Genomic DNA, 21,120 nt, shown 5'->3' with positions numbered 1-21,120 from the left:
GGCACTCTCTCTCTCTCTCTCTCTCCCCTCCTCTCTCTCTCAATCTGTCTCAAAAATAAACTTAAAAAATAAAAGAGTCGTATGCTTTTCCGACTGAGCCAGCCAGACGCCCCCAGCTCTTATTAGCAACAATCACTGTTCTAGGCACCAGGATACACAGAAAAACAGAATAAGTAGGATAAAGCTTCTAGGTACAGCATAGCGGAGAAACAATTACAGCAGTGAGTCAAGGCCGTCACATAAGTATGAATGATGTGCTCAGGCTGCACTAAAGAGACAGCTCTCTCTGGTTGGTAAGATCAGGGAGATCGAAAGATGCTTAGGAGCGACCAACCAGGCGGGCTGCGTTCGAGCACCTGCGCTAGAGCCCGTTCCGGGGGAGGCCAGACAGGACGCCACGGGCGAGCACGGCTTGAGGGGGCACCAGAGTCACCGCGGCTGCGCAGCGACACCCGGAGCCGGAGGCGGAGCCGCGGCCGCGCCCACCGATGACGTCACGGAGCGGCCTTCCCGAGAGCCCTCGCGCGACGGCCGTTCGCGGGCTCTCCCTGGGCGTAGCCTCGGGCGCATCATGGAGGCCGCCACGGCTCCGGCTCCCGACTCCGTGAGTGCCGTTCTCCGTCCCTCGTCCCTTTTTCCTCGTGTGCCCGGATTCTCCCCTTTCTCCTGCTCCCTCCACCATGTTTCTTTGCCTCCGTGCCTTCCCCGGCCGCGCCCGGGCGAGGGGGGCCTGGGAGGCTGTCCTTCCTCCCACCGTCGCTGGTTTCTGCGAATGTGTTTGTTTGTTCCCGGGGCGCCAGCTGGGAGCCTCGGACACGTCTCCGCCCACTCTGCAGGCTTCCAGCCGGTGGCGAAGCCGGGAGCGGACTCGTGGAACCCGGTGGGGCTGAGGGTTCCGGGGGGGAGGCCCCTGACGCAGCTGCAGGGTGAAGGAATAACGACGATCGAGAAAAAACGTCTGAGACCCGAAGCGCACGTAGGGGTTAGCCAGGCAAAAAAAGCGCTGAAAGAGGTTTCAAGGCGGAGGCAAAGACATGTTCAGAAGCAAGAGATAGAAACAGGTATCTCTGAAAAACTCAAGTTCAGTTGGGTGGTGATGGAGGAGTGAGAGCTGACCGTCTTAGAAGTCTTGCTAAATAGCGACCCTAAACTGAGGATAATCGGGAGTTAGTGGAGGGTTTTAAGCAGAAGAGCGATTGGAGTTTTCCTTTCCTGAGATAGCGGTGCAGAGTACCAGTTAGAAGGCTGTGGTTGAAAAGCAGTGAGAGAGGATGGTGACCCCGACCAAGGCAGCAATGTTGAGGTTCCAGAAGTGAAGACAGTTTAAAAAAAAAAAAAAAAAAAGGAGATAGAGTCTATCTAAAGGACTTGGGTCTTGTGTAGGGAAAGGAGGACTTGGGGTTTCAGGGTAGAATTATTTGGTTGAGGGTGCAACTTGCTAATTAATGAACGTTGGAAGAGGAGTGTTGTTTTTTTTTTTTTTTTTTTTTGAAAAGCACAGTGCTGGGATGTGTGGTGCCTGTACGTTAGCGAGGTGGAGAATCGGGTAGGCAGACGGATGTTACTACAGCTTGAGATAGAGCTCAGCTAAATTCGCATCTATGGATGGCTAGTAAAGACATCCAGTGGCTGAGGTCGTTGAGGGAAAAATGTATAGTGTTCTCAAACTTCAGCCTTTATCAGTACTGATCTGGGGAAGCATATTTAAAAGAGAGATTTGTGTCCCCCTTTCCTGCCAGGATTCTGATTCAGCATGTGAGATCCATGAATTCACATTTTTAATAAAACTTAGGTGATTCTGGGGCACCTGGTTAGTTCAGTTGGTTAAGCGTCCCACTTCGGCTCAGGTCATGATGTCGCGGTTCCGTGAGTTCGAGCCCCGCGTCGGGCTCTGTGCGGATAGCTCAGAACATTAAAAAACAAAAAGAAACTTGGGTGATTCCGAGGCAGTGGCGACACTTTGAAAAACAGTAGTATATGCAGTGCCAAGTAGTATATTCAGTGCCAAGTAGTGGACAGGCCCTCAGGAGCTAGAAAAGAAGACAGAAAATATGAGAGCCTGGGTGAGGCTCTCCTTACGTTGGTGAGGCAGTGCTGAATGATGGCATGGGCCAATTTAAAAAAAATTTTTTTTTCAGTGTTTATTTTTGAGAGAAAGAGACACAGAGCATGAGTGGTGAGGGGCAGAGAGAGGGAGACACAGAATCCGAAGCAGGCTCCAGGCTCCGAGCTGTCAGCACAGAGCTTGACACGGGGCTGGAACCCACTGACCATGACCTGAGTGAAGTCGGGTGCTTAACTGAGCCATCCAGGTGCCCCTCCAATTTTTTTTAAAGACCTTATTTAGGGGCGCTTGGGTGGCTCAGTCGGTTAAGCGTCCGACTTCGGCTCAGGTCATGATCTCGCGGTCCGTGGGTTCGAGCCCCGCGTCAGGCTCTGTGCTGACTGCTCAGAGCCTGGAGCCTGTTTCAGATTCTGTGTCTCCCTCTCTCTCTGACTCTCCCCCGTTCATCCTCTGTCTCTCTCTGTCTCAAAAATAAATAAACGTTAAAAAAAAATTAAAAAAAAAAAGACCTTATTTATTTTGAAAATTTTTAAATGCTTATTTATTCTTGAGAGAGATAGAGACAGCGTGAGTGGGGGAGGGACAGAGAAAGAGGGAGACACAGAATCCGAAGCAGGCTCCAGGCTCTGAGCTGTTAGCACAGAGCCTGATGTGGGGCTCGAGCTCACGAACCATGAGATCATGACTTGAGCTGAAGTCGGAAGCTTAACCAATGAAGCCACACAGGTGCCTCTTAAAGACTTTATTTTTTTTTTTAATTTTTTTTAACGTTTATTTATTTTTGAGACAGAGAGAGACAGAGCATGAATGGGGGAGGGTCAGAGAGAGGGAGACACAGAATCTGAAACGGGCGTCAGGCTCTGAGCTGCCAGCACAGAGCCCGACTCGGGACTCGAACTCACAGACCGCGAGATCATGACCTGAGCTGAAGTCGGCCGCTCAACCTACTGAGCCACCCAGGCGCCCCATTAAAGACTTTATTTTTAAGCAGTCTCTACACCCAACGTGGGGGCTTCAACTCACAATCAAGAGTCACCTGCTTTACTAACTGAGCCAGCCAGGTGCCTCAATTTTTTTTTTTTTTTTTACATTTTATTAAAAGAAAATTTTTTTTAACGTTTATTTATTTTTGAGACAGAGAGAGACAGAGCATGAATGGGGGAGGGGCAGAGAGAGAGAGGGAGACACAGAATCGGAAGCAGGCTCCAGGCTCTGAGCCATCAGCCCAGAGCCCGACATGGGGCTCGAACCCACAGACCGCAAGATCGTGACCTGAGCTGAAGTCGGATGCTTAACCGACTGAGCCACCCAGGTGCCCCTTACATTTTATTTTAAAGAGAGAGAATCCCAAGCATGCTCCGTACTGTCAGCGCGGAGCCTGACGCTGGACTCAATCCCACAACCCTGGGATCATGACTTGAGCCAAAATGAAGAGTCAGACGCTCAACCAGCTGAGTCACCCAGGCGCCCCTAGGTGCCCCAGTTTTGATATCCGTGGCCATGAGTGACAGTGTTTAGCGAAGGTGGAGTGAAGGTGAGGTTTAGTGGTAGGGCTGTTTACAAGAACACTGAAGTCACTAGAACGTGAAGACTGGTTTCTCAGGCTGCTAAAGATTGACTGAATGTGGAGGATTGACCAGAAGGTTAATAGAAGAGCGCTGGAGGAACAGGGATCGAGCTGTGATGGTTTAGAATTATCACTGGGGATTGGAATAAAGGTCCTGCCCCTCAGTACTGTTGAACTCTGTCAGAATTTTAAAACGAAGGAAACCAGCGTTGGAAGTAGGCCAAACTGGTCCCCTTTTCTAGAGCTATCTATAGACAGACAACTGTGTGTCCAGAATGTGTGGTAGGTATATAAAGTGATTCATGTGCTCCTTAGGAAGCCTACATCTGAGCTGAAAAGACAGAGCAGAAAACAAATCCAGTGGGATTATATCTTAACGTTGATTTACCTTATGGGAACTCACGTGTATATACTTGACTGAAAAAAAATAAATGATTAAAAATTAGGAGCGCTTGATGGCTCAGTTGGTTTAGCATCCGACTTTGGCTCAGGTCATGATCTCACAGCTTGTGAGTTCGAGCCCCACGTCGGGTTCTGTGCTGACAGCTCAAAGACTGGAGCCTCCTTCTGATTCTGTGTCTCCCTCACTCTCTGCCCCTCCCCTGCTCATGCTCTGTCTCTGTCTCTCTCCCTGAAAAATAAATATTAAAAAATTTTTTTAAATTATATTGTGTCCTGGGGCGCCTGGGTGGCTTAGTCGGTTGAGCGTCCGACTTCGGCTCAGGTCATGATCTCGCGGTCCGTGAGTTCAAGCCCCGCGTCGGGCTCTGTGCTGACAGCTCAGAGTCTGGAGCCTGTTTCAGATTCTGTGTCTCCCTCTCTCTCTGCCCCTCCCCCGTTCATGCTCTGTCTCTCTCTGTCTCAAAAATAAATAAACATTAAAAAAATAAATAAATAAATTATATTGTGTCCTTTTTATATACTGCTTATAATGCGGTATGTTTAAATATACTTGTTACCGTATGATACCGTGTCATTTTCTTTTTTTTTAAATGTTTACCCTTGAGAGAGAGACACAGAGACAGAGTGGGGAGGGGCAGAGAGAGAGGGAGACAGAATCTGAAGCAGGCTCCAGGCTCCAAGCTGTCAGCACAGAGCCCGACTCGGAGCTTGAACTCCCGAATCTCGAGATCATGACCTGAGCCGAGGTCGGACGCTTAACTGACTGAGCCACCCAGGCGCCCTGCCCCGCCTTGTCATATTCTTTATGAGCAACAGAAAGGATTTTCTTCAAGGGTGATTTTGAGTATTTCTCAACTTGCTGGCTTTAGAACCAGACCCCACGTAAGATGGGATACCACTATATTGTACCTGGTGACCTTGGATCTTAGACGTATGTCCAAGGTGTTGGGGGAGACCCACGGGGGTGTCACAGAGCAGTGTAAGGCCACCTGCATAGCTCCAGCGGGGCAATTGGTTATTACACGGCACCTACAGGAGAAGGAGGTAAGACCTGAGGTGTGACTGAATTACGTCACGCCTAAGGTTTCTTCTAATGGCTCAACTCTGTGGCTTGTCTTCTTTATTTACGTGCCCTCTTAATTTCTCTTTTTATTACTTTATTCCCCAAATTTCATTGGTGGGCAGGTTGCTTAGGAAGATGTTTTAACTAGATTCACTTTCCTCAGGAGCAGGCCTGGCTTGAGGCTGCCCGGACCTTCATCCAAGAGACCCTGTGTCCAGCTGGCACGGAGCCTGATGTCCAGTTGACTCAGTTGGTAATTGACTGTGTGAAGACCATCTGGTTGTCCCAGGGAAAGAACCAGGGTTTTCCCCTGCCCCTCAGCTACAGGTAAGGAGAGGCGGGCTCTCCAAGAGAGGAAGTTAACTTTGGGACTGAAACGGAATGACCTGTAGTTAAGGGGAAAATGACAAGCCTGAGGGGAAGCGGTGCTACGGGGAGGAAAAGGTCTATCAGGTCTATCGAGCCCCTTCTGCTGGGTTCCTCCAGCCTCCATTAAGCTGCTTTCCTTACCTGTGGTTCTCCTTAATTGACTGAGGTCAAGGGACATCAGTCTTGTTAGGGACAAGGAGAAGAGGGAGGAAGACGGAAAGACAGAAAATTTGGAAAAAGGACCCCCAAGGTGGAGAGGTTGATATTCTTTGGTGTATTAGGAAACTAAGGTATGGAACATTAAGACGTCAGCAAGTGCAGATTAGTTGTGTTTGAAACTGGAGTTTAAAGTCTTCTGAAGGTATTTAGTTTTTGTTTTTTTACAACGCTTGTGTTTCTTAAACTGTTCAAGGCAGTGTTAATAAGTTACCACAAGAAAAGGGTTCCATGGCTAAATGAGTTTAAGAGACACTGAACATGTGATAACCTTCTCTGGGAAAGTCACAAGGCTCATTAACGTATTAAAGGCTCTGAAAGGCCTGTGAAAAGAAATTCAATTACTTCCTCAGGGAAGGAACCACTATCTCAAATATGGGGTGTGTTAATTCCTGTGTTTTTATTTCTATATAAATGTATACGCATTCTACATATATGTACATCTATATATTTTCTCATGTCTATTTTAAATTTTTTTTTTTTAACGTTTATTTATTTTTGAGACAGAGAGAGACAGAGCATGAACGGGGGAGGGGCAGAGAGAGAGGGAGACACAGAATCGGAAGCAGGCTCCAGGCTCTGAGCCATCAGCCCAGAGCCCGACGCGGGACTCGAACTCACGGACCGTGAGATCGTGACCCGGGCTGAAGTCGGACGCTTAACCGACTGAGCCACCCAGGCGCCCCTCTCGTGTCTATTTTAGAGAGAGCGTGTGCATGCACACTCATGTGCAGGGTAGGGGCAGAGAGGGAGAGGGAGACAGAGGATCTGAAGCTGGCTCCATGCTGCCAGCACAGAGCCCGTTGTGGGGCTTGAACCTACGAACCGTGAGATCATGACCTGAGCTGAAGTCAGACGCTCAATCTACCGAGCCACCCAGTATGTTTTTATTGCACATGTGTCTGTCTCTAAGCAGTATACTGTAGAGTTTTGCATACTTTTTGCTTTTATATAAATGGCACCATACCTTATATATCCTCTGCAATTTGCTTTTTGTGCCTCACGCTCGTGAGATTTACTCCTAATGATGGCTCTAGCTCATCTCTTTTACTGCTGCATGGTATTCTGTTATGACGTGAATATACATATCACTGTTTGTCCTCTAAAAAATAAAAAAAGGTGCAGATCTGTTTAGCTTTGTTTAATTAGGTATCTCCCAAACTTACTCGAGCGTAGGATACTTTTTCCCTGGGCTGACCCTGCTTATGGCCGTTGGACGTCACTCGGCCCTGTGCTCTGTCTCCGCAAAGGCGAGGGATCTTTGGTGAGAAGACAGCTTAACTGTACTCTGTTATCCGAAACGTCATTTTCAGAATTCTGAATTGTTTTCTCAGCCATGGATTTGTTATAAGCCGATGGTAACTACGCGTGCTGGTCCGCCAGAATGTAAATCAACGCACTGCTTCCTTCGTTGAGAAGGTGCTGCGTGTGAAGTCCTCCGATGAAGCAGTGTGCTGGCTGCATCATACAGTCCGTACTCCTGCTCACCTTTTGAAAACCTTCACGTTTGCCGTGTTGGCTCCAGTTCTTTGTTATTTTTATTATTTCAAGTTTATTTATTCTGAGAGAGCGTGAGAGAGAATGAGCAGGAGAGGGGCAGAGAGAGACGGAGAGAGAGAATCCCAAGCAGGCTCCACGCTGTCGTTGCAGAGCGTGATCTGGGGCTCGAACTCACGAACCCCGAGATCATGATCTGAGCCACCCAGGCGCCCCTCAGTTCTTCTTTACGAGAAGTGAAGCGTGACAGATTCGGTGGAGTCTCCCAAGCGCTCTACCCTGATCCGGTTCCCTGCCCTTCTCCAGCAGCACCCACTGTCCTGAAGGGGAGTGCAGGCTCCGCGGGTGTGCACACGGTGGCCTCACTAGCCGTTTGCACGTTGCTTTCCCGTGGGTGGAGTTGTACCAGCGGAAACACGTAGCGGTATACGTCTACATCCGGAACCTTTTCCAAATCTGGGGTTTGTTTAAAAAAAAATGGGTTTTTTTGCCTCTTTGATGGGTATGAAATGATGTCTTGTTTGAATCCCAAAGTAATTTCTCAGGACACGCTTGCCTGGGGGCACTTTTCTTCCTGTGTAACTCTTCTCATCCTAACCCATGGGCCTCTGGTTTCCCATCTTTTCCTACAGTTCTCGTCCACGTCCGTAACTATTAAGGTTAAATACGTTGTTTATGTAAACACAGGATGAAGTCTCAGGAGAAAACTGTCCTGCTAACATGGGAAGGGCCCTGGGACAGAGAACTACTTACTGATTAGTCCTAGTAGAGGAGGTTGTGCAGCCTCTGGCAGTGGCGTAGAGTCTCCCGCAGGTGAGCCGAGTATGCGCCTCGTGGCCTCTGTGATCAGTCTAAGACGAAAGAGATCCGAATCTCTCCAGATTCTGGCGTTGCTAGAACAATGGAGAAGCGGGAAGCCAGGAATTGTTAGGAAAGTTGGAAGCTTTTTGAAGTTTCTTGTTGTTTTCAAGATAAACGGAAAATCGATGGCAGGGTACGTAGAAGTGAGTCTGTAAAGAACGGTGGGTGGGGATCAAACAGGAATTGTTTGACAGGTTCAAAGATTTTAATCATCTTTTTCCTTTCTCCTTGGTCACGTGCCTGCAGTGTGCCAGGCAGTATGTTAGGCAGTGAAAGTTGGAGAGCAGTGACAGATGTAAGGATTTGAGGTTCTCGCCTTCAGTTTCCTGACCTAGACCCTGAAGAGTCTGGGGAGAGTGACCCCTGTCCTTACTGTTTTCTGTCCTGAAGGTGTCTCCACTTGCTTTGTCCCGGGCCGTTAGAGCAGTAGAGAAACAGGAAAAGAACATGGGCTTTTGAGCGAGGCACCCCTGGGTTCCTGACTTCTCAAAGTTTCCTCGCTGGTAGTGTTTACAGTGATTTGGGGTGAAGCTTCAGTGAATCACTGAGCGGGAACGGACCCAGTATCGTGTGTACGTAACAGGGACTCGACACATACTAGTTACCATCTTTGCCTTTTATGCTGTGCACATCCGTGTGGGAGAGAAGGAAGCAGGTGTGGAAGGGGAGTGGGCCGTCTGGGACAGCGTTCCCCGCTGTTGGTACCCACACGGGGGTCATGTTCGTGATACAGAGGAGGGTGAGTTACGACGTTCTGTATCTTTATCCTTTCTCTTCTTTCTGCTCAGAAGATGGTGAGCATGCCAGTGTGTGCAGTCACGGGATTACAGGTGTGAATCTGTCCCGACCGTGATAAGTTCGCCTGTTACCACGTTATCCACGCTCCGCCTCGTCATGGATAGTGGTGGGCGGTGTTGCAGCACTTGCCTTGGGAACGGCTGATCCTAAGCATCTTCTGAGATCCGGGAGCTCTTGAAAGGACTCCCGTCTCAGTCTCTGCTTCCCCGCCAGTCGAGAGTTCTGTGATCTCCCAGACCAGGAAGGAAGCCTGGCCGGGGCCACTGAGGTCGAGCCATCAGGCACAGGCCATGGTGGCTGCACTGGAGTTCTCTGTGGAGCTAAGAGCCCAGACGCCATCAGGGGAGCTGAGTGTGGCCAGTGTTATCCCCACACTCCTGCCCTAGGGCTGTTCTTTTACTCCTTTGTGTTTCTGGGTCCCCTGTAGCTCCGTCTTGTTCAAAATGTCACTCAGCACCGACTTTCTTCCTGCCTGCCTTACTACCTAGTCTTTGGGCCTAGACCCCATCCTCATGTCCTTAGGCTCTTAGCCCTAAGGCTTTTTTGTTGTTTGTTTTTAATGTTTATTTTTGAGACAGAGAAAGACAGAGCCTGAGCAGGGGTGGGGCGAGAGAGAGAGGGAGACACAGAATCCGAAGCAGGCTCCAGGCTCTGAGCTGTCTGCACAGAGCCCGACATGGGGCTCAAACTCATGAACTGTGAGATCATGACCTGAACTGAAATCAGATGCTTAATGGACTGAGCCGCCCAAGTGCCCCTTGGTTGTTTTTAATTTTAGAGAGAGAGTGAGTGAGCTGAGGAGAGGAGTAGAGGGAGGGAGAGAGAATCCTAAGCAGACTCCATGCTCAACACGGAGCCTGACTCAGGGCTCGATCCCACAACCCCAGGATCACGACCTGAGCCGAAATCAAAACTCCGATGCTCAACCGACTGAGCGTCCCCGCCCTTGGGGCTTTTGCCCTTGAGTCAAACTCCTCTCTTCGTCCATGTTTTCTGTTGACTTTTCTTTGGGAACTTGGGGGATTTGTTGGGGTTAAGGATAATTTTCTAGGCTTGGATATGGCTTTGCAGGACCTCTGCTCCCTTCCCTCTGCAGCTTTGTCTCAGTACAGGACCTCAAGACCCACCAAAACCTCCCATGCTGCAGCCACCTGTCCTGGAGCAGTAATGCATACCAGGCTTGGGCCCAAGAGGCTGGACCAAGTGGGACTCCCCTACCCCGGGAGCGGCTGTTACTCTTAGGGACACTAACAGACCTGTCAGGGGACTTGGAACAAGAGTGCAGGAAAGGAGACCTCTATGTGAAAGATAACACTGGTGTCCTGGGCTGTGAGGTGAGTAGGAAGGTGAAGGTCGGATGCTCAGATCCTAACAAGAATGGTATCTAGGGAGCGAGGAAATTAAGTCTCTGAGGGAAGAAAGGTGGAGAAGGGTGGATGGGACGCTAGGGTCCTGGCTAACCCTTGCTCTTGGTTTTTTCTAGCTCATAGATCTGGACCTTTCTTGGTTGGGCCATCTCTTTCTGTTCCCCAGTTGGAGCTACCTCCCTCCTCCCAGGTGGAGTTCTTCAGGGGAAGGACACTTGGAGCTCTTGAGTGCTCCGGTGCCAGTGCTCCCCCTGACCAGCAGTCCGAGCTCCCTCAGCCCTCTCTCTGTTCTCTATCCAGAGACCGCTTCCCGCCTGCTCAGGCACAGGTAGTCCTTCCCTGTCGGGGGGAGGACAGAGCGCCATGCAGCTGGGAGGAGGGGGTGGGCTGGTGGGAGGAGGGGAGAAAGGTTCTGGGAGCAGGACGGGTGGAGTGTTCCAGATGAGGGGGGCGATGGGGCCTCTCCGGGTATCAGGAGTGGGTGTCTTCAAGTGAAGTTTGCCTCATCTGAGGTCAGGAAGAGTTTGAAGGGAGTCTTGGGAATGATTGCTTTGGCAATTTTAAATCACCACTAGGTTATTTATGGCGGAAGGGAAGGCATCTACAGGGAAAAAGAAATGGAAAGGACTTTTCCCTCTCCTCTTTCTTCCTTCTTTAGAGGCAAGCTCAGAGGCGTGCAGCCAAACCTGGCTGGGAAGCTGGTTCGCGTGAGCGCTCTGGTGAGGAGTCAGAAGAAAGCTCACTTTGTCCTGTCTCTTGGTGGATCCTTGCCAGCTGGCAGCCTCGTGTCCGTCGTCGTGCAGGTGAGGACTGGGGTCCGTTCGGGCTGTGGAGTCGCGGAGGGGCCGTCAGGGCTCTTTGCAGGAGAGAGAGCAGTAGGAGAGGAAGGCAACTCGGGGAGCAGTTTTCTGGGACAGCGTTGTTGAAGGAGTCGTCCAGGGAACATCATTCCGACGCACAGGAAGCAGGGGGCAGACTTTTCTGCTGTGTAGTTCGTCTAAGTGGATGACTTGTGTACCGTGGGTGACTCTTTCAGACCTGCCAGAATCGCTTGTTTTTCCCCTGCATTAGAAAATGATACGTTTTAGCACCGTTAAGACATCAAATGTGTGTGTGTGTTTTTTTTTTTTTTTCTTTTTTTTAAGAGTGAGAGACCGAGCACGAGTGGGGAAGAGGGGCAGGGGAGAGGGAGAAAAGAGTCTTAAGCAGGTTCCATACTCAGCACAGAGCCCAGCCTGGGGCTTGATCCCACGATCCTGGGATCACGACCTGAGCTGAAATCAAGAGCCAGACCCTCGACCGACCCAGCCATCCAGGCGCCCCAAGTATGTGTGCTTCCTGAAATTTTTTTGCAGTGTGCACCTTTTTGAAAACTTGGTACTTACTGTCTTATGACTCACATGATTATCTGAATAATGTTTCAAAAGCATTCGAACGATTAAAGGCTAAAAATAAAAAGACTCTCTTCTGTGCATGTCAGGAAAGGCAGTTCTGAAACGTGGTAGCGCGGTCAGAATTCTCGTGTCCATATGTGTCATGAGCTTAAGTGGCAGTTATTAGTGTGTTCAAGGAACCTGCAATGACTAAAACTAAAACCGCTTAGAGGCCGCCTAAATTTCTGGTCTGGTCTTTCCTCCTGGGTTATGGAGGAGCCTCTGTATTTTCTTTACATTAGACTGTTTCCCGTCCCCTAGAGACCACGGGAAATGCCGTTCAGGGCAGAGTTGGCCTGAACAGGGGAGGAGTGATCTTGCTATATTTATAGGCTGAGGAGGAGACATATTGGAGACGTACTGTCACCCTAGATGACCCCAGGGAATCTCTTCTGTGATGGAGGAGCTGAGATCATCTCTTGAAAATGAAGGACTGGTCTCTGAAAAGAGAAGAAAAGGTTCAGGGTCCCTGCTGTTGCTAGGTATCTGGGGACACGAGGCTGCCCAACAGCGGCCCCGCCGGAGAGTGTTTGGCACTGGGGTAACGGGGGCCCGACTTCCTCAAGTGGGGCTTTTGCCTTAGAAGAGGGGTTGAGGAAACAGAGCGGTGCTGGTGTGCTGCTGGTAGGCTCGGGGCGAAGGGAGGCCGACAGGGCAGGGCTCGGGGTCCGCGTTCAGATCCAGGCACTCACACAGAGGAAAGAAGTGCTCGGCGTCTTGAGTGAAGGCAGAGGGGCTGCGGATTGGCTGTCCTGGTGAGAGGTGGAAGGACGTCTGTGGAGCAGAGGGCAGTGGGGGAGGAGCAGAGGCACCCGTCTGTGCAGTCAAACCGCTCTTAACTACTTGTCCTGCACAAGCCGTAAGCTTAGGTGAGGTCTTAGCAATACCTGGCGACGAGGCGTCAATACCTCGCGTCCACGGTCTGGTCGGTGGCCTCTGGTCGGTGGTCTCACCCAGTTGCAGAGAGGAGATGGAGGTCTGTGAGGTGGGGCACAGGAGACCGGGGGGTTCAGGTGTCCCGAGTAGGCAGAGGGTTTCAAAGCTCCTGCGAATGGCTGTGTGTTCTCTCGGCCCTAGAAGGTTGTTGCATTTGGGAACCGTCTGTCTTCCCCTGGTGCGTGAGTTTCAACAACCACACTGCTCCAGTCCATAGGATACCCTGCTCTCCGAGGCTCATTTTCTTTTCGTACTTTTGATGTCTCTCATTTTCCTATAAAATGAAGTTTTCAGCTTGTCATTTCTGGGTTTTTTCTCTCCTCTTGGCTCGCCCATCTTGTGTCCTCAGACTCCCAGGAGCGATCCTTCTCCATCTTGGCCCATGTTCTCACTGCCTTGCTTGTCCTGAGTTTCGGACGTCTTTATGTTGCTTCCTGCGCGAATCCCCCTTCTCTCTCCTCTCTGCTTTGACAAAGCAGAGACATCCTTCAGGACCCTGGGCAGGGGCCAGCTTCTTTCACTGAGTCTTCCTGATCATTCCAGCCCATGGTCACCTCTCTCTTTCCCCAGAACCTTGCGGAATGTGTGTGGTTTTTGACACTTGATCGCATATGGCCCCGTATCATTACTTGAGTTTGCGTCTGTGTTCCCCAGTGGTCTAAAGTATGTGGGGAAAGAGGGTCCAATCTATTGTATTTCCCTTAACATCTTTTCCAACACTGAATACGTATGTGCTCCGTACGCGTGGGTTAAGTAAATGAGAGTCATCTGTACGTTACAAGGTGGGATGGGGAAATGCAAAAGCTGTAATTTTGGGATGGGATGTTTCCCTGTTTGGGTGGGATGGTTTGTATCTTCAAGGAGGGATTGGGAAACATGTGGCATCTTCTGTGAGAGGGAAGAGATCCAGAAGGTTAAGAGTTAACTGGCAGACAGGGCCGCTGAAGACGCAGAACAGAATTCACGAGGAGCAGGTCTTGGAAGTCAAGTCATGATGGAAAGAGACTCTGGCAGAGGGGCAGTGTCGTGGGAAGCGTCTCATGTACCGTGTTGCCTGCCCCTGCACGAGCCAGATCCCTGCCCAGCTGGTGTGGCACCGAGCCCTCTGGCCTGGTAGGTCCTATGTGCTGACAGCCTTGCGAGTGGTCAGGATCCGTGGCCACTGTTACCGCGTTTGGACGACCAGTCCCTCCTCCCATCTGCTGCCCCTGCGACCGGAGTGTGTGCGGGAGCTGGAGCTGGAGCTGGATGGACCCCTCTTGGAGGCTGACCCCCCGCCACTCCCCGCGCCCAGCAGCTCCCAGGACGGGGACAGGGAAGCAGCTCTTGTCCGGAACTCTACGCTCTTGTCATACACGGTGAGCGCGAAGGAGAGATCCGAGAGTTCGGGGGGGGCAGGAAAGGCGGGTCTCCAAGGAGGGAGGAAATAGCGACCGACGGGACCTTTGGCGTGTTGGCAGGGAAAGGTCACTGGCGTGCTGAGTCAGCCGGCCGGCCTCTACGAGATGGACGGGCAGCTGGCGCTCTGCCTCGCCTACCAGCAGTTCCACAGCCTCAGGAAGGTGGTGCGGCCGGGAGTCTCCCTGGAGGTAGGTGAGGGGTCGGCTCAGAGGTCCTCTCGGCAACTCCCCCTGCCTTTATGGACTGGGCTTTTTGTTTTGTTTTTTGCACTAGCAGCAGGGTATAGGAACGTCTACAGCAAAAACATAGAAAGAGACTGTGTGTTGGAGGGTGGGGTTGGCAGACTTGTGCCAAGAACAGTTTGGGCTCAGGTCAGGAAGGGCCTGCGAATAGAGGAGCTGATGTTGGGACCGAACGACATGCGTGGGGCCGGGACGGTCTCAGGCAGCTGCTGAGTGGTGGCCCAGCACCCGCCAGGGGCCTCCCGGCCGCCGAAAAGCAGAGTAGAGCTCGTGGGAGGTGAGGGCTCTCCGCAGGGGAGGGTTTGTGACGGGGCGAGGCGCAGGGGGGCTGGAAGGGGGTGCCGGTGCGGGAGAAGTCACGTTTCCCCCGGAGGCCGGGCTGGGTGACCGCGGTGACTCTGCCGGGCTCGTTCAGTTGAGGGCTTCCCCTCTGCTGCTTCACGTGTCCTGCTTTCCTCCAGCTCCAGGACGTTCACCTGCTGCAGTCCGTGGGCGGAGGGACGAGAAGGCCAGTGCTGGCCCCCTGCCTCCACGGCGCCATCCTGCTCCGGGGCTTCTCTTGCCAGAAGCCCGAGACTCAGTCGTTCCACCAGGCCCAGGGGGCCTCCCTGTATGAGCAGCTGGTGTGGGAACGTCAGCTAGGACTTCCCCTGTACCTGTGGGCCACCAAGGCACTGGAGGAGCTGGCCTGCAAGTGAGGACAGGGGTCTGGGCTGGGGGCCTGGGGGGTAGGACGCCTCCTGGGGAAGGGGAGCAGGGGCGTGGGAGAGGCGCCTCTGCCTTTGGAGGATCACGACCGCCTCTCCTCCTGGCCAAGGCTGTGTCCCCACGTGCTGAGACACCACCAGCTCCTGCAGCACTCCTGTCCTGGGAACCCCAGCCCGGGGCTGCAGCTTCTGGCCCCCGTCCTGGACGTTCTAGCTCCGCCGGGCAGCAGCCGTCGCAATGCCCACAAGGAGATCCTCGAAGATCCGCATCACTGTCCCCTACAGAAGGTACGAGCGTGTGCGGGGAAGGCGAGGTGGGTGGCAGGGCCAGCGGACCGCGGGGCGCGCGGTGTGACTGCTCTGCTCTCCCTGACAGTACACGCGGCTGCAGACCCCTTGCTCTTTCCCTACTCTGGCCACCCTGAAAGACCAAGGCCGGTGCAGGGCCTGGGCCGCCTTTGACGCGAAGACCCTCCTGCCCCTCCCGGAGGCCTCTCATCTGACCAGCGGCCAGCTCAACCAGCGTCTGTCGTGGTCCTGGCTCTCTCTGCTGCCCTCCACCTTCCACCCGCCCCAGGTAGGTGGGGCGCCAGCAGGGCTCAGGAACCCCTGTTTTTGCCGCCCTTCCTGCCGCTGTCGTCGCCCTTTCTCGTCATCGTGGCCGCACTGGCCTTCTACTTACACCGCCCGTCTCTTGTCAACCCGATCCGTTCGTTCTCCCTGCGGCAGACGGGAGAGTGGGCTAAAACCTCCCTGGGCTCACAAAGCTCTCTTGCTTTCAATCCTTTTTTGTTTCTGCCAGTGCTCGTGAGATAAACCCACCCTCCTTCCCGTGTCCTGTGAGGCCCCGTACGGTCTCCTACTTCCAACCTTGATTCGTAACGCTTTCTGCCCCGCTCCTGAACGTGTGAACGTGCGTGTGTGTTTTTTTATATCTGTCTTCCCCATCCGATACGAGTTCTTTGAGGTCAGAAACTGCGTCTTTTTTGTTCACTTTGTAGCTAACATTTGGCGGCGTCTGGAGCATAGTAGATGCTGAGTGTTTGCTAAATACTTGATACCTTGTCTTTCGTCCCCCTGCAGATTTTAATTGGGCTTCTGGCGGCTTCATCTCACAAAGGCTGCCTGCAGCTTCGGGACAGAAGCGGTTCCCTCCCCTGCCTAATCCTGGCCAAGCACTCTCAGCCCATCAGCGACTCCCGGCTCATAGGTTTGGAGTTCAGAAGTGGCGAGAAGATGGTGGACGGGGAGGGTCTCAGAACAGCAGGGTTGGGGAGGGGGCATCTCCTGGGATTTTCTCGAGGTGCGAAGTGGCATATGTTGAACCACAAGTTCGGGGACAAGTCCGGGACACCAGTACTGGCAGAGGACCGGAGCCAGGGTTTTTCTAGCGAGGACTCCAATTCCCAGTGTTCATCTCTCCTACCGTAGCTCCTGATGTGCACGGCAGATGACGCTTCTTAGTTTGGGAGAGTGATGGTCTTCTTTGGACTTGCTGAGATTTGTAGACCGGGAAAGTTCCTGTAAAGGGAAGTTTCTTAGACCAAGGGACAGGCCCTGTAGGGATTTGTGAGAAAGTGGAATTGAGGCTGAGGAGGCCGGGGGCAGGCCTGGACACGTGGCCAGGACAGTTTCTCCCTTGGAGATGGCATCTCAGGAGGGGGGCAGGCCTGGGCCCTCACGTTGTGTTAGGGGAGCAACTCGGGCCTGGACTGGGCGGTGAGGCCTGCCGGGTAGTCTCCTCCACTTCCCAGCCCATCACTCTCTCCCCTCGCCAAGAGAGAAAACTTTCTCTCTAGGCTGCTTGGTGCGGACAGAGAAGTTCCAGTTGATCATAGAGAGGAACGTCAGGAGCACCTTCCCTTCTTGTAAGGAGCTGAGCATGGCGGGCTTCATCCAGAAGCAGCAGGCCAGGTCGGCCCTTCCGGGCGGCGGCGATCCCCTGAGCCTCCAAGGGGAAGGGAAGGGAAGGGAAGGGCCTGGTGCGGGTGGCGGGCGTCTGGGGCCCACGACACCCAGCGCCTGCACCGCTGAGAAACCTCTCCTCCTTGTCTCTCCCAACAGGGTCTATATCCAGTTCTTCCTGGCTGACGCCCTGATCCTGCCTGTGCCGAGACCCTTGCTTCTCTCAGCCGCCTCCCTCGCACCTTCTCAGACAGACCCCGCCCTGCCAGAGGGCCCTCCCACAGAACAGAGCCGACTGTTCTTGCTGTCCCACAAGGAGGCACTGATGAAGAGGAACTTCGGTGTCCCCCCAGGAGCTAGTCCAGAGGTGCCCAAGCCCATTCTCAGCTTCTACGTATCAGGGCGCTGGCTTGGGGGCACCCAGAGGAAGGAGGGGACTGCATGGGGCCCACCTGAGCCCGAGGGAGATGAGAGCAAGGATCAGAAGGTAACCTGGACTGTGGGGATCTGGGGCCTGGCATCCCGTGCCCCTAGCTCCTGCCGGAGGCCCCAGCACCTCCCTCCCTCCCTCCCTCCCCCCCAGGTTCTCTTAGTCTTCCGTGGCTCCTCCATCCGCTGGTTCGAGTTCTTGCACCCGGGTCGAGTGTACCGACTGGTGGCTCCTGGCCCTCCCGTGAGTGCCCCGCCTTGTCCTTCCTTCACCCTTCCCCGGACGGCTTTTTCGGCTTGGGGTCTGGAGAGCAAGCGGCAGTGCCCGGCTACTGTCGAGGTCTCCCGGAGGAAAGGCGGAAAGCCTGTCTGAATCTGGACGGCTTCTCTCACCAGGCTCCAGAAGGAAAGCAAAATCGCCCCGGTATTTTGTGAGCCTCCCACTGGAGCAGGACACACTCACCGAGTTGTCTTCCTGTCCCCGGCAGACGCCACTGTTGTTCGCGGAGGGCGGGCCGTCCTGCGTCCCGCAGCGTCCTCTGGAGCTGGCCGGCTGCACGTCCTTCCTCACTGTGCGGGACGAGTGGACCGTGGAACTTGAGAGCAGCCGGGACCTCCCCGCCGCGCCTGACGCCAACAAGGCCCTGCCCGAGACCTCGCTGGCCGACCTGCTCAGTGGCGAGTAAATGTCCGCCAGCCTCGCCGGCCGCTCTGGCCGCTCGCTCTCCTCCCCCCGCGGCTGGGTTGGGTGGACAGCGTTCTCCGCCGTAGCGTGCGTCTCTTGGGCGTGCTTTAGCTCCTAGAGGAATGGCGTCCGCGGGAGGTGGAAGTGGTGATTCAGGCCTGGCTTCCCCCCTGGCAAGTTCTTGTTCTGAGAAGATCGTGAGCAGACTTTCTCACAACTAAGGAAAAGCTGTAGCAGTAAAAGGAAATGTTTAAAAAAATGAAGAAATTGACAAGGAAGGGCCTTTTTAGTGCAAGCAGTGGCTTGTTCTCAAATCTCTTCCCGTTCTCTGCTTTCTTACTCTGCCGTTCCTGTATTTCTGTGACCCGACAGCCACACCAATTCCCTGGTGTCCTTCTCAGCTGAGGTTTTGTCACGCACACTGTGTGAACCGTTTCCGGCCCCTTTCTGGACAAAGCCTGGTAATGATGCCTCCTTTGGGGGGTGAGAAATAGGTTAGCGGGGACTTTGTGGTCCTCGCAGATGCCACCGACCCTCCCCTCTCCTTCCGTAGGCACCGCTCGGACCTCGAGGGGGTGCGTGAAGCTGACCGTAGCCGTGCGGGTTGCCGACTGTCAGTTCCCCCCTCACCTGGACATCTACATCAAAGACCCACACTTGCCTCCCCCGCTGGGACTCCTTCCAGGAGCCCGAGTCTACTTTGGCCAGCTGGAGAAAAAGATTTCCAGGTGCGGATTGTGGGGCTGGCTCTGCCTCCCCTCCCTGCTGACGCGGTTCTCCCGCCGTCCCTTTGACGTGCCGTCCGTGCTGTCCGCGTGCCGTGCGTGCCCTCTCCCCTCGAGGGACGCTCCGGGCCGGTCCTCGCCTCCTTCCTCCCTCTGCTTTGGCGGGGCCGGGGCCAGAGCGCGTCCCTCAGGGGTCTGAGCCTGTGACCCGGTGTCTGTTCTGGTCTCGCTTGGCTTCTTTCCGTCATCGCTCTTCCTCCTCCGCTTGCAGATCCCATAACGTTTACTGTTGCTTCCGGCCATCCACTTACCTGCAGGTCCTGAGCTTCCCCCGGAGACCAGCATCAGGTCGGTGCCCCAGGCCCTGATCCCCAGACCTCGTGGCCTTGCGTCCGCTTCCTCCATGTGGTCCTGGCTCTGGGAGTTTTGCCCTAACTAGTCTCCAGTGCTAGTGGGGCATGTTGAGTCAGAAGGGTTTCCTCTGCCCTGAATAAAAATGCTGAGAATTACTGTTTTACCCAGAAAGGTTCAGTGTTCTAAGCCCTTACAGGGTTTTCAGCCTAAAATGTAGCTGTCTTCCTTGGCTGACACCTTGGGTCAAGCCTGTGCAATGATCAGTGGTCAGAGGTCAGGATGCAAAATGGGTCAGGAGGCTTCCCGGAGACTACAGAAGCCACCGCTGTCCCCGTCTCTGTGCCTGCTCGGTCCTTCCAGACCCAGACCTCGCTCGCTTTCACCCCTGTGGGCTGTTCTTGACCTCTCTCTCTCCCTGTCTTCAGTGCTCCCCTGCCCCGCATCTTCCTGGCTGAACTACTGCAGGGGAGCCGGGCCCCGTTCCAGGCCACCGCCTCTTGCCATATCGTTTCTGTCTTCAGCCTTCAGCTCCTGTGGGTTTGTGCTCACTGTACCAGCCTCTGCCCCCAGGTACGGGCGGGGCCAGGCGAGCTGGGCACAGGGTGGCAGGGAGTTGTGATGGGCCCAGGTGGGTTTGTCCAACCTCTGTCCTCACTGCAGGGAAGGTGTGCTCGTCAGGGCTCGACCTGCCCCACACAGACGTCCATAATCCAGGCCAGCGTCAGGTGAGCGCACAAGGTGGGCACCCATCGCTCCATTGATTTCTTTTCTACGCGGCTTCGTCTGTCTGCTCTCCTGTTGTTAGCACAGTTCCTGGCTTGTGGGAATTGCTTCATAAGTATTTGGGGATGAATGAACTAAAGAAAAATGAGTTAAGACAGGGCCGGGGGTGGGGGGGGGGTCGGGCAGAGAGGTGTGTCGGGTCCCCCCAGGGCACCGGGGTTTGCCGTGGGAGTTCTTGCTTCTCCCCGGCCCCTCCTTCCCCCAGGCTCCTGGTAGAGGACGGCACCGCCGAGGCTTTGGTCACCTGTAAGAATCATCACGTGGCAACGGCTCTAGGGCTCTGTCCCAGTGAGTGGACGTCCCTCCTGGAGTGTGTCCGTGGGCCAGGGAAGGTGGCCTTGCAATTTACAGGTCCTGGAGCCCAGGTGGAGGTGAGACGTGGCCAGGAGGTGGGGGGGGCTAGATACCCAGATTCCCAAGGGTTTGGTAGAAAGTTCAAGAATTTGAAAAAAAAATTTTTTTCTGGGGAAAAAAAAAGTAAAAAATTGAATTCTGCTTAATCCTGAGTCTGCCTTTCTAGTCTTCAGCCAAGATTGATGAGCCTTTGGTCCTCTTCCTCCGGACACTTTGTACCAGCTTTTCTGTCCTCCGTCCTGTTGTGCTTTCCTTTGAGCTTGAGAGGAAATCCTCCATGGTCACCGTGTTGGGTAAGGGAGGAGTGGTGTGTAGACAGATGGGTCCCAGGAGGAAGGGGGGAGAGCGAGCGATTGCTGGGGGCATTTCCAGAACTGGGGAGGAAGACATGGACGGGGACGACAGACCACATGCAGAGGACATACACTTTCCTCTCTTCCCGTTGCAGAACCTCCTCGGCTACAGCGGTTCCAGTGTGGGGAGCTGACTCTCCTGACTCGTGTGAATCCCAGGATCCAGCTGTCCTGCCTTTCCATCCAGGAGCCCAAGCACCCCAGCTCCCTGGGAGCCTTTTCCTTGTCCTGCTAACGGGGACTTCAAGGGTGGCCTGAAAGTCCTTCCCGTGGTGTTGGAGGCCCTGAGGCCCCTGCCCATCTCCTCCCCTCGTCGTCCCCTTACCTGTTCTGTGATCGCACCGGGACCCCAGGTCCCCGAATTCACAAACTGGCTGTCCTCCTACAGTTTTCTGTTCTGGTGCCAGTCAGCCCTGAAATTGTTGAAATGGGCAAATCCTGGCACTCTTGATACTTCTTTTCTGGTAGGGGTCAAGGCATTGGCCCTGACAGGTGGCCCTGAACACCTGGGTTCTGCCTTGGTGGGGGGTATTTGTGATAGGCCCCTTGGCCTGCAATAAAGCTCTGGTGGTGTATCTCACTCTTGCTTTTCTCAGGGTCCCAGGCCT

The 21,120-nt window shown here is 53.8% G+C and overlaps 1 protein-coding gene across 1 annotated transcript; it reads left to right on the top strand.

The window, feature by feature from the left end:
• The first annotated feature begins 430 nt into the window (after positions 1–430).
• CTC1 (CST telomere replication complex component 1) lies at positions 431–21,087 on the top strand. The gene is given in 24 exon segments (XM_006939768.4): positions 431–604; positions 5,261–5,424; positions 9,935–10,172; positions 10,322–10,533; positions 10,864–11,008; positions 13,648–13,932; positions 14,035–14,163; positions 14,679–14,911; positions 15,035–15,212; positions 15,301–15,501; positions 16,008–16,134; positions 16,724–16,838; positions 16,989–17,316; positions 17,413–17,502; positions 17,747–17,940; positions 18,316–18,404; positions 18,497–18,671; positions 18,940–18,992; positions 18,995–19,016; positions 19,448–19,592; positions 19,683–19,747; positions 20,011–20,176; positions 20,326–20,452; positions 20,608–21,087. Coding segments are annotated over 24 exon segments (3,654 nt in total). The 5' UTR covers positions 431–571; the 3' UTR covers positions 20,748–21,087.
• Positions 21,088–21,120: the final 33 nt, after the last annotated feature.

This window comes from Felis catus, chromosome E1 (genome assembly GCF_018350175.1).
Source record: "Felis catus isolate Fca126 chromosome E1, F.catus_Fca126_mat1.0, whole genome shotgun sequence".
Taxonomy (NCBI): domain Eukaryota; kingdom Metazoa; phylum Chordata; class Mammalia; order Carnivora; family Felidae; genus Felis; species Felis catus.
The sequence above is the reverse complement of the archived record's forward strand: the minus strand, read 5'-3'. Positions and strand labels throughout refer to the sequence as shown.